Raw genomic sequence first — 17,082 nt, forward strand, 5'->3', positions numbered from 1 at the left:
TGTGTGCATTCTTGCAAAAATGTTATTCTTTTACAATCAAAACTAATACAAATACACATAATGTGAGTCAAATGTCTTACCTGAAATCAATCCAGGTCAAATATCGGTCAGATGTATGCTAACTTATCCTCTCTTGTAACATCAAGGTGTTACCGGACGCAGCATCAAGCGGGCACAACGCTGATCTGAATGCCAGCACCAATGGGAGTACAGCTGCCACCTCGCCGGTGTGCCAGGAAGAGGTGGAGATGCGAGCGGCTCTGCAGTTCCTCATGCGCCACATGGTGAAGAGGGCAGTGATGCGCTCCCCCATCAAGCGGGCCCTGGGCCTGGCAGACCTGGAGCGGGCACAGGCCATGATCTACAAGCTTGTTGTGAATGGGCTGTTGGAGGAGCCCAGTGGAGGAAAAGCTAAGCCTGGTGAGAATATATAAACATTTTAGATTGGATAAGACATTTAAAATCTATATATAAGATAGAATAAAACTTAATACACCAACCTATGTTTAAAATGATAGACACAGGATACTATTTACATATACGGTGTGATTACAGTAGGTAAACATTTTTGGGGGGGGGTTTATAAAATGGAAAACAGAGTGGAGTGCTATTAAGACCTGTTAAAAAGAGAAACTAAAGAACCTACGAAGTTTCAGTTCTCTGCTAGCCTTGGGTTAGGTCAGGGCTATTCAACTACACATTCAGTTGGGCCATATTTTATAACTACAAAATTCAGCTGGGCCAGACATTCAACGGCCTGTAAAAAGCGGGTAGTGACACATTTTAAACCAACACATATTACTGCGATGAAAAACATGCAATTTTTATTCATTGTTCATCTAACAAAGGTACGTCAAAAAGTGCATAAAAACACAACAAATTAGCATTAATTTAACAGAATCTGAAAAGAAAGTGCACAGTTGTAGCATTACATTTGTTTGCTTTAGAAGTCAAATATTCAGGTTATGTTTTTTGAACCAGGCACATCACAAAGTGCATTTAATGAATACAATAATAGCAGTCTTAATAAATGTCCTCACATACAAAAAAAACAGCTAAAGAGCTCCAATGCAACACAAAGAGATAGTACTGTAGCAATACTATTTTTTCACTTTTCAAGTAATAACAAAAAAATCATACGTTTTGGTCACATTTGACCCAGACACATTAAAAAGTGCATTTAAATGAATACAGAAAGAACTGTCAAGTTACCCTTCGGTGCACAAACACATAACAAGGGATACGGGTAACTATATGAATGAATACTACAGTACACGTCTACTATAGTAAATAGGTGCTTACTATCACCTCATTTGTGATTTGTCATCGCTGACTTTCTCAATGGGAGAAGGGACATTTTTAGTTTTGAACAAGAGCAGTGATTTTTGGCTCATAGGATGTCAATGCAATCCTAAGACATTGGTGAAGACTGCTGTCAGTCAGGGAGCAGCAAGTGCTACTTTTGATAGAGTTCATGTGTGAAAAGCTTGATTCACATGTGTATGTTGATCCAAACATACTGAGCACAGAGATCACTACTTTCTGAACGTTAGGGAACTGCTGTTTTTTGACATCACTCCAAAACTTCGCTGGCCCATTAGTGCGCTGCATGTCAATAACTTCCAGTGTATAATTCCCCTTGTCGATGCAGGGGAGGGGACCACTTCCTTTGCTCTGGTTGATACGTCCCCCTCTATTGCAACAGTGAAGGGGTCTCTGGCAAAGCCCATCATCACCTCTGTGGGCAGAGCAAGTCCATCCAATCAACCGGCAAAGTTCTCTTTCAACCTCGCAATGAAATCTGTCATCACATCCGTGATTTGTGCCGGAGATGTGATGTGTTTGGGGAGCGTCGGAAAATGCAGCATCCGACCCTTGCTCAAGTCGGTCGCGAAAAGGTCCAGCTTGACTTGGATCTGCTCCACAAGATCAATGACCGTTTTGTCTCTGTTTACGCTTCAGAGTTGAGAGAGACATGTTTTAGAGTTGTTATCATAGGACCACCGTTACTAGCAACACTAGATGCACTTTCAAAAAACGTGCTGCGTTGTGGTTTGGTGGTTTCTATGCAACGCGGAGTGTTGCGTTCATGGTCTGTACTAGTGTAGGAATTTGGCTACGGGAGGCTGGGCCACTCGGGAGTTGGTTCTGGCCCGCGGGCCGCCAGTTGAATAGGCCTGGCTTAGGTGGTATAGAGTGGTGCCGGTATGAGTCCTAAAACTGGGAAATTAGCTAGGATTTTACTACTTGGGGTAAAATCCTAAAGTGTCCGGTGAGCAGCTGATGATGGTTCTATGTGATTGTTTATTACTGCTGGGAATTCTTAAAAGATAACAATAACTTTTCAGCTTTGTCTGTCTTTTTACACCCCTTCCTCAGGAGTGAGAAGTGAGCCTGAAGGGGAGGGGGACGGTACAGAGGGGGAGCAGTTGGCACAGACTCCAGTCACAACCAGCCCCTCTGCCTCCAGCACCACCTCCTTCATGAGCTCCTCACTGGAGGACACTACCACTGCCACCACCCCCGTCACAGACACAGAGACTGTCCCTGCATCAGAGTCTCCGGGTGTCATGCCTCTCAGCCTCCTCAGGTCAGAACAGATGGCTGTACATACTGTCAGTTGACGAGCCTTGTTTCTCATGTATGATTCAATCGAGATGATTATTTCAATGCTTCTCTGACAGGCAAATGTTCTCAAGCTACCCGACTACCAGTCTGGCTCCAACCCGGCGAGCTCAGACTCCCCCAGTAACCTCTCTGCCAACCTCCCCCTCAGACGAGGTGGGCCGCAGTCAGAGTCTCACCTCCCCCGACTCCCAGCCCTCCAGACAACAGAACAGGACGGGTACCTGTAAGTATGCCTGACTGCCATGAGTGTAAATATCGAGAGACAATTTTCAGACAACAAACTTCATTAAATTAATCGAGAAAATAATGTGCATGTGATTTATCAATAATGAAAATAATTGTTGGTTGCAGCCTATTAGAATAACTTTAAAAAAAAAAAGAAGAAATCTCAAATTAATATTGTTTTTTATAGTGAAATAAAATGTGACAAAAGCCAAAATCATGTGCTAGAAAAAGTGCGCTACAATGGAGGGGAGTTGTAACTTAAGTTTTACTAAACTTGATTTAAAAAAGAATGATATTAATAAAGTATTATTTAAAACAAAATACAATGGCAAACAATTTTGTAGCTTGTTGACCCTGGTTTGGATTCAATGCAAACCCATTGAAGACTGATATCGTTCATGACAAGGGATTCCCCTTTGGTTCATCTTTAAAAGAGCTCTGTCAGATTACAGTCACTGATGCAAACATCAGAGAGCTGATGATACAAACTCCAATATTTAACCCATTTAACTCCGTTCTCTCTGTTGGGTCAAATGTGTTCTCATTGGCAAAACAAAAGTGATTTTCCCTTACATATGTCCACCTTTACTTCTTGTAAAAACTGAGATTTGTTTCCCCTTGTGACATTGCAAACCGCTGCTCTGATAAATCATGCAAAGTGAAACTACGATGAGTTCAATGGACTAATGTAACCTGACAGTCTTAATCAATAGAGTCTGACGCATCACAAAGCAGGTTTTAAACTTTTCAAAAAAATATCGATATATTCAAATATTTTCAGAGAAAGGAAACACATTTGTAAGAGTATAAGGAGGCAAACAATTGATTTTAGTAAATAAAATAAAACGTATTTCCTAAGTGTAACTTTAATTGTTAGACATAATTCCACTTTTTGAGTAAAGGCTGCTGTTTAAATCTAAGGACATTCTTATTATTTCATGCTCCAGTATAACGAACACATACAGATTTGTACTAATTGTGGTGGTGTTGTTTACTTCAGCTCTGTCGGACCCCAGCAGTAGGCTGTCCACATCCCCCCCTCCCCCGGCCATCGCTGTGCCCCTGTTGGAGATGGGCTTCTCCCTGCGGCAGATTACCAAAGCTCTGGAAGCCACCGGTCAGTCCGAGTTGCATGCCCCCTTTTTTTCAAATTGTATTTAATTGAAACATTTTTAAATTTATTTTTATAAAATCGACTATATATGGTTATTGGAGAACAATGCTTGCATTATTACAATCACAAATAATGAAATGTCACAATAATGTAAAACAGAAAAGCAACACATTTCACATAGAAGGAAACAATTGATTGTGTAAGTTTGCATTCAACAGGCTGAATTGGGTCTTTGTGCAAAAACTACTAATAAAAAAGGATACATTAAAAGAGATTTAAATACAAACACAACAGAAACTACATTAAATGCACTACAAGGTACTTGATGGTGATGACTGAAAACATGGAATAAAAGGGGGAAAAGTTATCACTATTTTCAGTCGACTACAGATTGGTACAGGAACAGCTGGTAATGGATCAAAAAGTGTTTGGTAAGACTATACATAGTGTAGTATGATCATCATTGTGCTGTTCTGTGCTGTACCCGTTAACTCAGGTGCCAGTGGAGAAGCAGACGCTCAGAACATCACGGTGCTGGCCATGTGGATGATAGAACATCCCGGCACGGAGGAGGAGCATGAAGAGGGTCACACCAGAGGCAGTGGTGTCGGCGGCGACGGCTCCGACTCGTCCTGTCCAGGAGCAACAGCCTCTTCTGGAGGCAAATCTCTGGACAGGAGCCCCTACCTGGTCTCTCCTGGAGACATCGCCAGTGCTGATGCATCAGAAATGGAGGAGGGCTTCAGCGAGAGGTACAAAAGCTTTTCCTCTAGGGTTGAATAAAGCGAATAAAGATACATTCAGAACAACAGTTTACATGCTTTAATGTAAACATGTTCTAATAGAAAGATCCAAAAATGACGTACGAGCCTAAAACTCAACACATATATATATCTTCTATATCATTCTCCTTTGAATGAAGATATCTGCATGGCATGAGAAAACAAGAAGGGAGAATAGTATCATTGTCTAGTATCTATTACCTTCAGAATGATGTTAAGGCTTTTGTAAGTCTGTTTCTCCTTTTGGAATCATGGTAGACATGAATGATGTACATTAGTTTAAATCATATACCACGTCATTATAAATATTACAGTTTCTTACCCTATCCTGAATGCCAGAAGATTTAACATTTGTAATGTATATTCAATATTTGAAAAGCATTTATTTGTGTTCTTTTGTAGTCCTGAGGGTCTGGAGCAGGACAATGCATCGGCCTCCAGTGGCGGTCCGCTCAGAGGCCGCTCTGCTGCAGGCAGGAAACACCGCTTTGACCTGGCAGCACGCACGCTGTTAGCCCGCGCTGGTAAGGAATTCCACAAGAGCCTCATTTACCTTTCCTTATAACTTTATCGCCCGCTTCTTCACTTTACTTTAAACCTCCTCCCCTTCAGCAGGACTGTACCGCTCGGTGCAGGCGCACCACAGCCAATCACGGCGGGAGGTCTCGTCGCTCCAGCAGCAGCAGGACCCCGGCGCCCTCTACGACTTCAACCTGGACGAAGAGCTGGAGATGGACCTGGATGAGGAGACCATGGAGGCCATGTTCGGCCAAGATCTGGCCAGCGACACGGATATTCTGGGAATGTGGATCCCGGAGGTACTGGACTGGCCAACATGGGTGTGTGTGACTTTATGCTTTGTCCAGAGGGCTGCCAACTCCATTCTGCTCTTTACCTACATCCCTTCTCACAGTTAGCTCAAATTATACGTGCACGCTAAAAGGCCTACATATAGGGGCCCTTTATGCTTTTTGCGGGTTTCCCTTTCCAGTAGTGTCTTGTCTTGTCTTGTGCCTGTAAATGGTCTGCAAAGGCTACAATCCCAAAGTTCCCTCCAGAGAAATTTCTCTCGCAGACAACCCTGCCTGAAACGTAACATAGGGACATCACTTCTTAACACTAGCCATTATACTGGCTAGCACTCCAATACATTGTATTTGATAGTCTAAGGGGCGGGACATCTCTAAGCGGTTAGCTAACCACAAGAGACGACCAGCTAACCAATAAGAGCAGACTGGGCTCTGGTTTCAGGCATAGGAAGTATGAGAAAAATAAAGACCTATTGGAACATTAAAGCATGTTAACATGTCACAGTAGAGGCACCTGACAATGAGCATATGTCCTCTTTAAAGTCACTTGCTTGCATATTTATTCTAAGAGCCCACTCACTCTACTGATCTAACTGGCATGGAATGAAAGAATTAACACTAACAACATGATTATTCTCTGGCTGTTGCTTGGAACAGATTTTTGTTGATTTCTAACACACCGCATGGATGCCTACCTGCTGCTCTGAACAACTCTGTCTTGTTTGTCTTCATCTATGTGAATGTGTGTGTCACTCTGTCATTTCACCACACCTCACAGCACGTGTGTGAAACGGATGATCGCGATGAAGTTGTGGTGTGCGAGCTGTGTGAGGCCAACGTCGCCAACTTCAACCAGCACATGAAGAAGAGCCACCCAGGATGCGGTCGCAGCGCCAACAGGCAAGGTTACCGCAGCAACGGCTCCTATGTAGACGGCTGGTTTGGAGGGGAGTGTGGGAGTGGAAACCCTTACTACCTGCTGTGTGGAGGCTGCAGAGAGAAGTACCTGGCCATCAAAAGCAAAGCCAAAGTCCCCATTGTGGAGAGGTTGGTACACCCAAGAAGATCGAGTGAACATGAGAGCGCATATGTGTCTTCACTGTATCTTAGCGTTATTAGCCCTTACATCTAAGCTGCTTACAAAGAGGACCGCTTTAGGTTGGTTTGTTCATGCGGCAAAACACAAGCTTTGCACAAGTGCTTTCCTGAAAAGTCAGGTTTTCTTAATTTAAAGTGCTTCCAAACAGCACCCCAAAATGGCTAGGAAAGAAGACGCCGAACGCAGCGCTCAATCGCGAGATGGCAATTTCTTTTTAGCAAAGACGTTAGCACTCGGGTTCGTATGATTACAACTATTTGATTAGTGTTCTCTTTTGTTTATTATTATAATTTCTTTTATTGTGATTTGAGGAACGGGTAACTCTCCAGACCACTTTTAAAAGCTTTAATTCCTTGTTTGGAAACATACATGTACTGTACATCTGTACAACTGTTTGTCATGTTGAAATCATCAGACATTCGGTTATATTTTAATACATGAATCTGATGAATTGTCATGTAATCTTCTCTTTGACATGTTCACAGGTATAAGGGACAAGCTCCTGACCTCCTGGGGAAGCAGGACAGTGTCTATGAAGGTATTGTCGATTTTAAAATGTCAAACTGAATTCAAAATCCAACGTTCTGTGCAGTAATACACAGACCTTTTTGCTTGGCTTTGATTACAATTATATTTGATGTCTGTCCGTCCCGCTACAGAGGACTGGGACATGCTTGACGTTGACGAAGATGAGAAGCTGACGGGAGAGGAGGAGTTTGAGCTCTTGGTCGGACCGTTGGGTCTCAGTGAGCGGAAGATCGTCCCAGAGGCTGTCCAGTTTCCAGACAGCGACCCTCTTGGAGCTTCTGTTGCCATGGTGACAGCCACCAACAGCATGGAAGAGACCCTGCTGCAAATAGGTGTGAAGAAGATCCCATAGAGTGGTGCAATGAAGAAGTTAGCGACACAAACGCTCTCTCTACAAAAAACAATGGAATTATTTAAAATTGCAGAATATAAGCTAATAAGTCGTAGAACCAATCTTGAACATCTCTTAAGCTTCTGTGTGTGTTTGTGTTTAGGCTGTCAGACCTCGGTGGATAAGAGTTCCTCGGGCAGAGTGACCCTCGGCGAGCAGGCGGCGGCCCTCCAGAACCCTCATGACCGGGTGATGGCGCTGAGGAGGGTGACGGCTGCAGCCCAGGTGCTGCTGGCCAGGACCATGGTGATGAGAGCCCTGTCCCTGCTGTCTGTCAGGTAATTGACATCAACACAAGAACATGCCTACACACTGCCTGGGCCTGGGTGTTTGTAATAGACCTGCATGTGGAGCTTTGTAATGTGCTCTCCTGCCATGTTGGATGAATAGCAGTTCCAGATATATATAGGTTTTCTGGCTATTTGTACAACTTATTTCTTACTTCTAAGATTTTAAAATGTACAACCTGGGCAAAGATGCCATGATAGTATAGAAAAGTGGTTCTTATGCACCAAAATAATATAATTACAACTATGAAATTGGGATTCTTGTTAGACAAAATGAGTTGCTCAGGTACTGCACAGTGTATTTCAACTTGTGTTGATGTGATAAAATATTTGCAACCTATTTCCTTGTTTATCACTTAATAAGACTGGCTATTTCAAAATCAATAAGTTAGGTGAGATATAACGCAGTGATCTTCGTAAAATATTTTCTCCATTTACATTTTTGGTTGAAGATGTGGAAGATTATTTGAATATTTTGAAAATAGAATATCCTTCTATTTGTTATGTAATACATGGCTTCCCTCTCTCTTCATTCCTCCCTTCTCCTCTATACTCCCCCCTCTCTCCCTCCCTTACAGTGGCTCCAGCTGCAGCCTGGCCGCCGGTCTGGAGTCTCTGGGTTTGACTGACATCAGGACTCTGGTCAGGCTGATGTGTCTGGCGGCTGCAGGCAGAGCCGGTCTTTCCACCAGTGCAACATCGGGCTCCGGTCACTCTGAAAGGCCCCGCGGGGCCGCCAAATCGGGCAAACCCATCTCCTGTCTGGCTTACCTCAGCACAGCTGTGGGCTGCTTGGCCTCCAACAGCCCCAACGCTGCCAAGCTGCTGGTGCAGCTCTGCACTCAGGTACATCATGTAACTCATCATTCGGCTGATTTAGTTTATCATGGCTTGATTTAAGCTGTATTTAGTTTTGAAAGAGTTATATTGCCCAGTAAATACCGTAATTTTCGGACTATAAGGCGCACCTGAATATAAGCCGCAGCAGCTAAATTGAATGATGTGTACATATATAAGCCGCACTGGACTATAAGCCGCAGGTGTTTTAATGTTTAATTACCATATGTAAGGGTTCGAGCACAGAGGGGATTGTCGGGAAAGAGATGGCTGTTTGAGGAAGCTCCCATTTATTAACATTTCAACAAACAAGTTGCATATTTGCATAACGTATTCAAGTGTTACCATTTAGTGCAATAGTAGCTACAGAACATGTACTGTGCTGTGTAAACTGTACTGTATCACATAGTGTTTCAGACACACAAACTTTTCAACTTTCAAAACTTAAATGGTGCGCTCCCAGCGCACGTACCAGCAGTGATCTACAGCAGTGGTTTTCAACCAGTGGTACAGGGACAAACTGTCTCGCTCTCGTAATGTCTGTCTGTCTTGCTCTCGTTCTGTCTCTCGTACCACTCTCGGTTCCACTTTTACTTTTGCGCGCTACCTGTCTCACTCTTTTCCGGCCTCCAGCTTTTCCTGCTGGAACCCGCTGCTTAAAGGTGGGGGGCGCGGACCGGCCATAGAGCCCATAGAGTTAAAGGTAGTGGACTGTAACCTGCAAAATCCATAGATTTAGGAGGTCCCCTTGTGGCCGTTAGCTGTAAAAATCCATAGATTAGCCGCACCGTTATATAAGCCGCAGCGTCGAAAAAAGGCGCGGCTTATAGTCCGAAAATTACGGTAGTCCTTTCTTCTCACTTACTGTTAGCAGACGCAGTGGAAAAATAAACAATTCTTAAATGTCACAGCATGTAAAAATGATCCAACAGTCAACTATGAAAAAAACACATTGGATTTATGAATGGCCTGACTCTGATGCAATTGGGTTAGAAAGTTGCCCCGCGGTATCATTATTATTATTCCCTGAGTAACCTGTTTAAAAAGTAACGCTGCAGCCCCATATACTCTTTATATAATCCAATACCTCTTTCCTTTCCAGAACCTGATCTCCGCAGCTACCGGCATGAATCTGACCACAGTGGACGACCCCATCCAGAGGAAGTTCCTGCCCAGCTTCCTGCGAGGCGTGGCCGAGGAGAACAAACTTGTCACGTCTCCAAACTTCGTGGTCACTCAGGCTCTGGTGGCCCTCCTTGCAGATAAAGGGGCCCGACTTAGACCTGCCTATGACAAGGCTGACATGGAGAAAAGAGGTTTGTAGACTGAGGGGAACAGAAGATGGTCCTCCATGTTATCCAACTGTCGATGTGCGTTTATTCAACTCGTCTTATTGCAATTATGTTTTATATTGGTAGTATTTATGATAAGTAAGTAGATATAATATAAGTAGTTTTCTTTCCATACTTTACATTTACTCTCATAAGGGTAATTACAAATCTGTAACTAGCACTGCCTTTATTAATTGTGAATATAACTTTACTTTGAACAGTTCCCTGCTCTGGGAAGAATAACAAAAAACTGCATTATTACATTTTGGTGATTCTATCCCATCAGTTTTTTTAACACATATAATGTCAAGGCAATGTTTAATTATGTATTTTTAATCACCTCATGATGATTTTCATGTATTTTTGTAACATATGTAGTTATGGCATAATTCACCAGTAATGTATGCCAGGCTTTCATACACACTTGACTCATGCATCTGCCACCTTGGCACTGCCTCTCTCTGTCACTTTTCGGTTTTTTCTGTGCCTTTTTCGTTTTTATGTTTGCCATTTTCATTTCTGTCCCTTCTCTCACTCATCGGGCCATCGTGTCACCTTTTGTTCCGTATCGAGCAGGTCTAATTGCGCAATTATATGCCCATCCTTCCCATAATCCCTCCGCTGTAGGGCCTCTGGAGCTGGCCAACGCTCTTGCGGCCTGTTGCCTGTCCTCCAGGCTGTCCTCGCAGCACCGTCAGTGGGCGGCGCAGCAGCTGGTTCGCACGCTGGCCGCCCACGACCGGGACAACAACAAGAACAGACCGCAGACCTTCGCCGACATGGCTGGGGACCTGCGCAAGTGCTCCTTCATCAAGCTAGAGGCTCACCAGAGCAGAGTGAGTCATTACAGGATTAGGAATGGTTCCCTAGCTTGGTTATAAACTGTTTGGGGTTAAATCAAATCTATGTATTTCCCTTAGGTCATCACATGTGGGTGGTGCAGTAAGAAAGGCCTGTTGGCGACGAGTGGCAATGATGGGACAGTCAGGATGTGGAACGTCACCAAGAACCAGTACACCCTCCAGCAGACCTGCATCTTCAATAAGGAGTAAGTCTTTCTCAAATACTCCAGTCTCTTGTTCTTACTCCTGATAGTTTGAAGTGTAAATCAGTGCAACAATCAATATTTTTGCATAAAAAATACATTTCTATCGACATTTTGTTGCAAAATCAATATTCTTAGATGGAATCAGAGCAGACTGGGCTCTGGTTTCAGACAGAGGGTGAAAAGAGGTGCTGCAGCACAGGCAGCATGAGACACATAAAGAGCTTTTTGAACATTAGAGCATGGAGACATGTCACAGTAGAGACACTAAATACAAATCTAGGGCTCCTTTTAAAAAAGACCACGCAGAGCTAATAAAAAGTTCATGTTGGGCATACAGTACATTCAAATGAATGCTAACTGCCAAACACTTTGCCCATGAAAACTTTATGAGGTGTTAGTACGTTTAAATATTTCCCATTAACAACTATGAGGTGATGTCCTATTCTTTGACTTTTGTTTTTCCTGCAGCTCAAAGCTCTCTTGTCCTTGGTGTTTATTCTGTTTTCTCTCATCAGTGATGGCTCAGAGGAGGGCATGTCAGGTTTAGGATCTCCCAGCGACCCTTGCATGTCTCCTCTGGCATGGAGCGTCACTGGAAAGTATCTGGCTTCTGCCATGGACAAAATGGTCAACATCTGGCAAGTTAATGGTAAGAATGTATCTTTTATAGCTCCTTCGGGGTAACTGCTCTGTTTCAATTTACTTATACGACATGTTAACGATACGCTCCTTTTGAGTTTAATGAGGGAAACTGATCGTAAAATGGTGTGGCCCAGCTTTTTCAGTGCTGTGTGAGGTCAGCGGAATATGAATGAGACGGCATTAAGATGTTATAGTTCCCCATTAAAAGTAGATGCTCTGAATGTGCTCCAATGATCACTTCCTTTCCACACACACACACACACACACACACACACACACACACACACACACACACACACACACACACACACACACACACACACACACACACACACACACACACACACACACACACACACACACACACACACACACACACACACACACACACACACACACACACACACACACACACACACACACACACACACACACACACACACACCAGCCTGAAACATCTGTCCTCACACTTTCAATCGCCTCGAGGATGAACATCCAAAAATCACTTTTATTCGCCTAAGCACATTTTCTCTCTTAAAATGTAGCTGTGTCTGTGTATTATCATTTAACTTCATTGTTGTGCAATTCCCATTATTAAAAATGGGTGGCAGGTAGCACAGTCTGTTGGGACTTGGCTTGGGGGAAATGGAGGATCCCTGTGTCAAAGCCCAGAAGGCACCTAGTTTGAAAAGGAGCCATTTTTCTTCTGGGCACTTCTGAACAAGGCACCAGGCCCCTGTACAATATAATAAATAATAATAATATGTTTGTTTATTTATTATAGCACCTTTCAGAGAAATAGATTTCACAAAGTCCTTCACAAGTAAGAACAAAAGTTAAAATGAAGACCACAGAAACATGAATACAATAACCACATGAGGCATACATTTAAGGTCAACATAAAAACAAAACCCAGACTACGTGGAGTCCTGAAAGGAACAAACATAATAACAGAATACATCACACACATTTCAAATAGAAATAAAAGCCAATGTAAAAAGATAGGTCTTCAGTAGTTTTTTAAAAGCTTCTACAGAGGCTGCAGAGCGGATGTCTATAGGGAGAGAGTTCCACAGTGTTGGAGCTCCAGCTGAAAGGCACGGTCACCTTTAGTTTTTAGACGAGACCGTGGGACAGCCAGTAGGCCCTGGTCTGAAGACCTAAGTGACCTACTGCAATGTAAGGATGGAGAAGGTCACATATATACTCCAGTACATTTCCACGCAGGGCTCTACATGTAATAACTGCTAATATGCATGTTAATTAACAACTAGTTGATGGTGAATTTCTGTACCTTAATATAGAGTGTTACCTATTTTTGAAAAACAGTATAATAGTGGACCTTAAAAGATCATTTCATAAAACTACCATTGGACGTGATAACAAAGTTGTCAGCCAATGGGGAGTAGTGGATGTGATAGGAATACAATTATAATGAAATAAATAAGCATATATATGTAGTGCCATTCTTTGCTTTAATTGTGTTTAGGTAGGAGAGTAGAAATGATTTCTGTTTCACTCACTCCCGTTTATTTAAATGTGTGCGTTGTGCAGCTTCTAAAATCAATTCTAAAACGAGTTGGGAGCCAATGTAAGGATTTAAAAATGGGTGTAATGTGTGCAATCCTGCTGGACCTGGTTAACAGCCTGGCAGCAGCATTCTGGACCGTTTGTAGGCGGTTTAGAGATGACTTGTTGAGAAATGTGAATATGGAGTTACAATAATCCAGCCGCGATGATATCAAAGCATGAATGATCATTTCAAGCTGCGCTAATGACGCAACAGACCTGAGCTTTGCAATATTTCTGAGATGGAAAAAGCATGTACGGGTCAGTGATTTAACATGCTGATCAAAATGCATTGCCTGATCAAATGTCACACCAAGATTTCATAGATTGCACCGAACAGCTGAGGAAAGGGACCCTATACTCTTTGCAACTTTCGGAGCTATACTGTCTGACGCAATGATGAGACCCTCTGTTTTGTCTGCATTAAGCTGCAAGAAGTTGTTAGACATCCAGTCCTTAATGGTATTTAGACAGTTGCTGCCACAATAGCTGCCTACTGCTCCTAGAACCAGGGTTGGTTGAGTGCAGGGACTACATTTCACTGTGTGCAATGTTGTGTAGATATAGAAATGTGTGACGATTAAAGGAGCCCTTTATGCTTTATGAGGTGTGCCCCCGCCTGTAGTGTGTTATATAGGTATTTGTGCATGTAAATGGCCTGCAAAGTCTAAAATCCCAAAGTTCCCTCCAGAGGTAGTTTCTCTCCCACACCCACACACCCCCACAACCACCCCATGCCACAAACGCCTCCGTTGGATTCCTTTGTTTACTTCCGTAACATAGTGACATCACTAAATAACACTCGCCCTTTTATTGGCTTGTGCACCAACACATTGTGCGTGATAGGCTAAGGGGCAGGACATCTAAGCGGTTAACCAATCACAACAGAGCAGAATAGCTAACCAATAATGCACCTTTTTGAGCATTAAAAGCATGCAAACATGTGACAGTACAGACACTAAATACATGTTTTGACAATTAGCATAATATATCCTCCTTAAAGTAGGAACTCATTCAGATCCTTCAATTTAATTTCTCATAACATTTTTAATTACAAAGTTAATAATTTAAGGCTCAAGCTTTTTTGTTCCCTTTTTAATAACGGCCTCCATTTTTTTTAAATGACCGGGGTGATAGCTCCTCACTAACTGTGACCTCTCCTTTAAGGTGGTAAGGGCATTTTGGACGTGCAGCCTCACTGGGTATCGGCGCTGGCTTGGCCTGAAGAGGAAGCAGAGTCTTTGTGGTGCGGGGAACCAAAGGACATGCTGTTGGTGGGACGAATGGACGGGTCTCTGGGCCTCATCGAGGTGCTGGACACCTCCAGCATGCACCGCACCGAGCTGGAGCACTGCTACAGGAAGGATGGTAGGGAAAGGGAACTTTTAATAAGGGCTACATCTATGTATTTCTCTGGGAATGTGTTCGACTAAGACAGTCTAAAGGACAGATTGTCAGAAGTGTAAAACTGCATCTGTTAAAGTGAGTTGTTCTTCCTCCCTCAGTGGCAGTGATGCACATTGCTTGGTACAGTGAGGACAAGCCTTTCGCTGTGGGCTACGCAGATGGCAAGCTGCTGATAGGGTCCAAAGAGCCCTTAGAAAAAGGAGCCATCGTAGTCATTGATGCACACAAGGTAAACTATTTCGACTTATTTCTACTCTTTCTTGAAGTTCCCCTCAGGACTGACTCCTCTGCATGTTGTTTTCCCAGGAGTCGATCACCAGCATGAAGTGGAGTCCCACGGGTCAGATCCTGCTGACCTGTGCCAAAGAGGAGACGGTGAAGCTGTGGGCCAGTCCGGACCCTCACTCTGACTCCGACTCAGGTTCTGGTTGGCGCTGCCTGCAGAGTCTGAGACACCCCTCCCCTGTTAACGGTGTGGCCTGGTGCAGCCTGCTGGGGCGTGGCCCAAAGACCCTCAACATGTTAGCCATGTAGGTTGTCTACAAAAACTTGATTACACTCACTGATTGGATGAATGGTTATGAGATGTCTCTTCACATCCTACACTTATGTTGCCATCATCCTTTAAATGAGATCCTTCAAAATGCCTGTCTACCGTTTTGTCTTTGGTAATGTGACAATATTGCTGTCTGTCTACAAGAAGGTATACAGTCATTATGAGCAGAAAATGGGCAATATTCTCAAAGGCTCTTTTATGTGCTAGATGTGATGTAAAGTAACTAAGTACATTTACTTAAGTATTGTACTTGGGTACAGTTTTGAGGAACTTTCCCTTTATTGCTTGTTTCAATTTGAATCCAAATTGGCTTCTCCTCCACTAAATCATTAATGATCTGATATCAAATCTTAATACGAGTTACTTTAAATATTTTTAAGTTTTTTTTACAGCTATAGCAGTAATATGCTGCAGTGCATCGGTAATAATATTCATATAATATAAATAACTACCAACTGTTATAACTCTGAATTGGACCATTCTGCTGCAACAACAAATACTTTGAGTTGAACACTTTCAATGAACTTTGCTGTTAATACTTTAATAAATAAGTAAGAACCTTGAATACAGTACTTTAACGTGGGTATTTTTAAAGAGTGGTGTTGCTTATTTTACTTCATTCAATGATCTGATTACCTACTCCAAATATGGATTTAACTGTATCGGCTTATTTACAACAGTAACTTAACATTCAAACAGGCCTATTTGAAATGTTTTAAGTTGCATTCTCAAGGAAACATTTTCATTCTCATCTGTGGTATCCTTTTTAGCACATGGATGATATATTTACATGAAATACTATTTATTGTGGGTTTTAATGTGTCTCTGTGTATTTTCAGATGCTGCCAGAATGGCCTGGTCTCAGTCTGGACTGTTCCTCAAAACATCTGCAATTACCCAGAATCCGTTTCCTCTGAGTTGGAGGGATGGTGGGAGAATGAAGCAAAACCCAGATTCATGGTACATATTCATAAATAATAACCTGAGATTATGTTTTTCTTTTATTAATTTGCAATACTACTTTTGTAATGGAGGCAAGCTTATGTATTCCTGTACGTTTGATGAAGGATTGAGGGCATTTTGTCTTGGCTTCTTGATATTGCTGACACCTGTTTTATCTCTTCACACAAACATAGAGTCGTAGGAGAAAAGAAGCTGCATTCTTCCACTCACCTGCTGTCACTGTGTTGCAGTCTTCCCGGTGGTCAGGTAAAGGTGCAACGTGTGTTTTCCAGCTGAAGGGCCACATCACCCCGGTGAGAACGCTGGCCTTCAGCCCCGATGGTCTGGCTCTGGCATCTGGAGGAGTGGGAGGCCTTATGAACATCTGGTCCCTGAGGGTAAGATACAAACAGAAATGCAAATACTGCAGGTAAAAGTCGTATGCATTGAAGAACAAATGATTTAATTCAAATTCATCTTACTGTCTAACTGGTTCATCTTGTGTTTGTGTATCTAACAGGATGGCTCAGTGCTCCAGTCAGTAGTAGCCGGTTCAGGTGCAATCCAAAATATAGTCTGGATCCCAGATGTAGGTGTTGCTGTCTGCTCCAACAGGTCAAAGGTACGTTGTCTTAGCCTGATGTGTATTTTTCATGTTTATATTCAAATTTCTTTATTAGGATAAACCCCTTGAGGTGAATCACCTCGTTTTCAAGGGGGTCCCAAGAAAACAAATAACAAACAAGTACAACATACAAACAACATTCACACACATACATCGGAAGAAATAACCAAGAAATTACAAACATTCAGCCTAAGCATACAGCACATGGTAATACATTATAGGCGGTTACATTGAATGCATATCATTGGGTAGAGTAAAGTAG

General features: G+C 42.8%; 1 protein-coding gene across 12 annotated transcripts in view; it reads left to right on the forward strand.

Moving 5' to 3' along the window:
• The window catches only part of herc1 (HECT and RLD domain containing E3 ubiquitin protein ligase family member 1), an 87,280-nt gene that overhangs the window by 37,716 nt on the left and 32,482 nt on the right, over positions 1-17,082 (forward strand). For 4 of the 12 annotated variants that reach the window (XM_079663637.1, XM_079663630.1, XM_079663640.1 and 1 more), the window contains 22 exons: positions 147-420; positions 2,380-2,590; positions 2,685-2,851; positions 3,854-3,970; positions 4,464-4,719; positions 5,152-5,273; positions 5,362-5,588; positions 6,337-6,605; positions 7,143-7,195; positions 7,317-7,517; positions 7,680-7,854; positions 8,442-8,709; positions 9,803-10,016; positions 10,608-10,867; positions 10,952-11,079; positions 11,595-11,728; positions 14,458-14,658; positions 14,796-14,926; positions 15,004-15,227; positions 16,093-16,213; positions 16,390-16,593; positions 16,716-16,817. In XM_079663637.1, coding sequence (XP_079519763.1) covers positions 147-420; positions 2,380-2,590; positions 2,685-2,851; positions 3,854-3,970; positions 4,464-4,719; positions 5,152-5,273; positions 5,362-5,588; positions 6,337-6,605; positions 7,143-7,195; positions 7,317-7,517; positions 7,680-7,854; positions 8,442-8,709; positions 9,803-10,016; positions 10,608-10,867; positions 10,952-11,079; positions 11,595-11,728; positions 14,458-14,658; positions 14,796-14,926; positions 15,004-15,227; positions 16,093-16,213; positions 16,390-16,593; positions 16,716-16,817 — 4,059 coding nt within the window. The remainder of the gene's footprint in view (positions 1-146; positions 421-2,379; positions 2,591-2,684; positions 2,852-3,853; positions 3,971-4,463; positions 4,720-5,151; positions 5,274-5,361; positions 5,589-6,336; positions 6,606-7,142; positions 7,196-7,316; positions 7,518-7,679; positions 7,855-8,441; positions 8,710-9,802; positions 10,017-10,607; positions 10,868-10,951; positions 11,080-11,594; positions 11,729-14,457; positions 14,659-14,795; positions 14,927-15,003; positions 15,228-16,092; positions 16,214-16,389; positions 16,594-16,715; positions 16,818-17,082) is intronic. The other 8 variants (XM_079663639.1, XM_079663631.1, XM_079663641.1 and 5 more) reach the window with 5 other exon arrangements.

Source organism: Notothenia rossii, assembly GCF_949606895.1.
Source record: "Notothenia rossii genome assembly, chromosome: 2".
Lineage (NCBI taxonomy): Eukaryota > Metazoa > Chordata > Actinopteri > Perciformes > Nototheniidae > Notothenia > Notothenia rossii.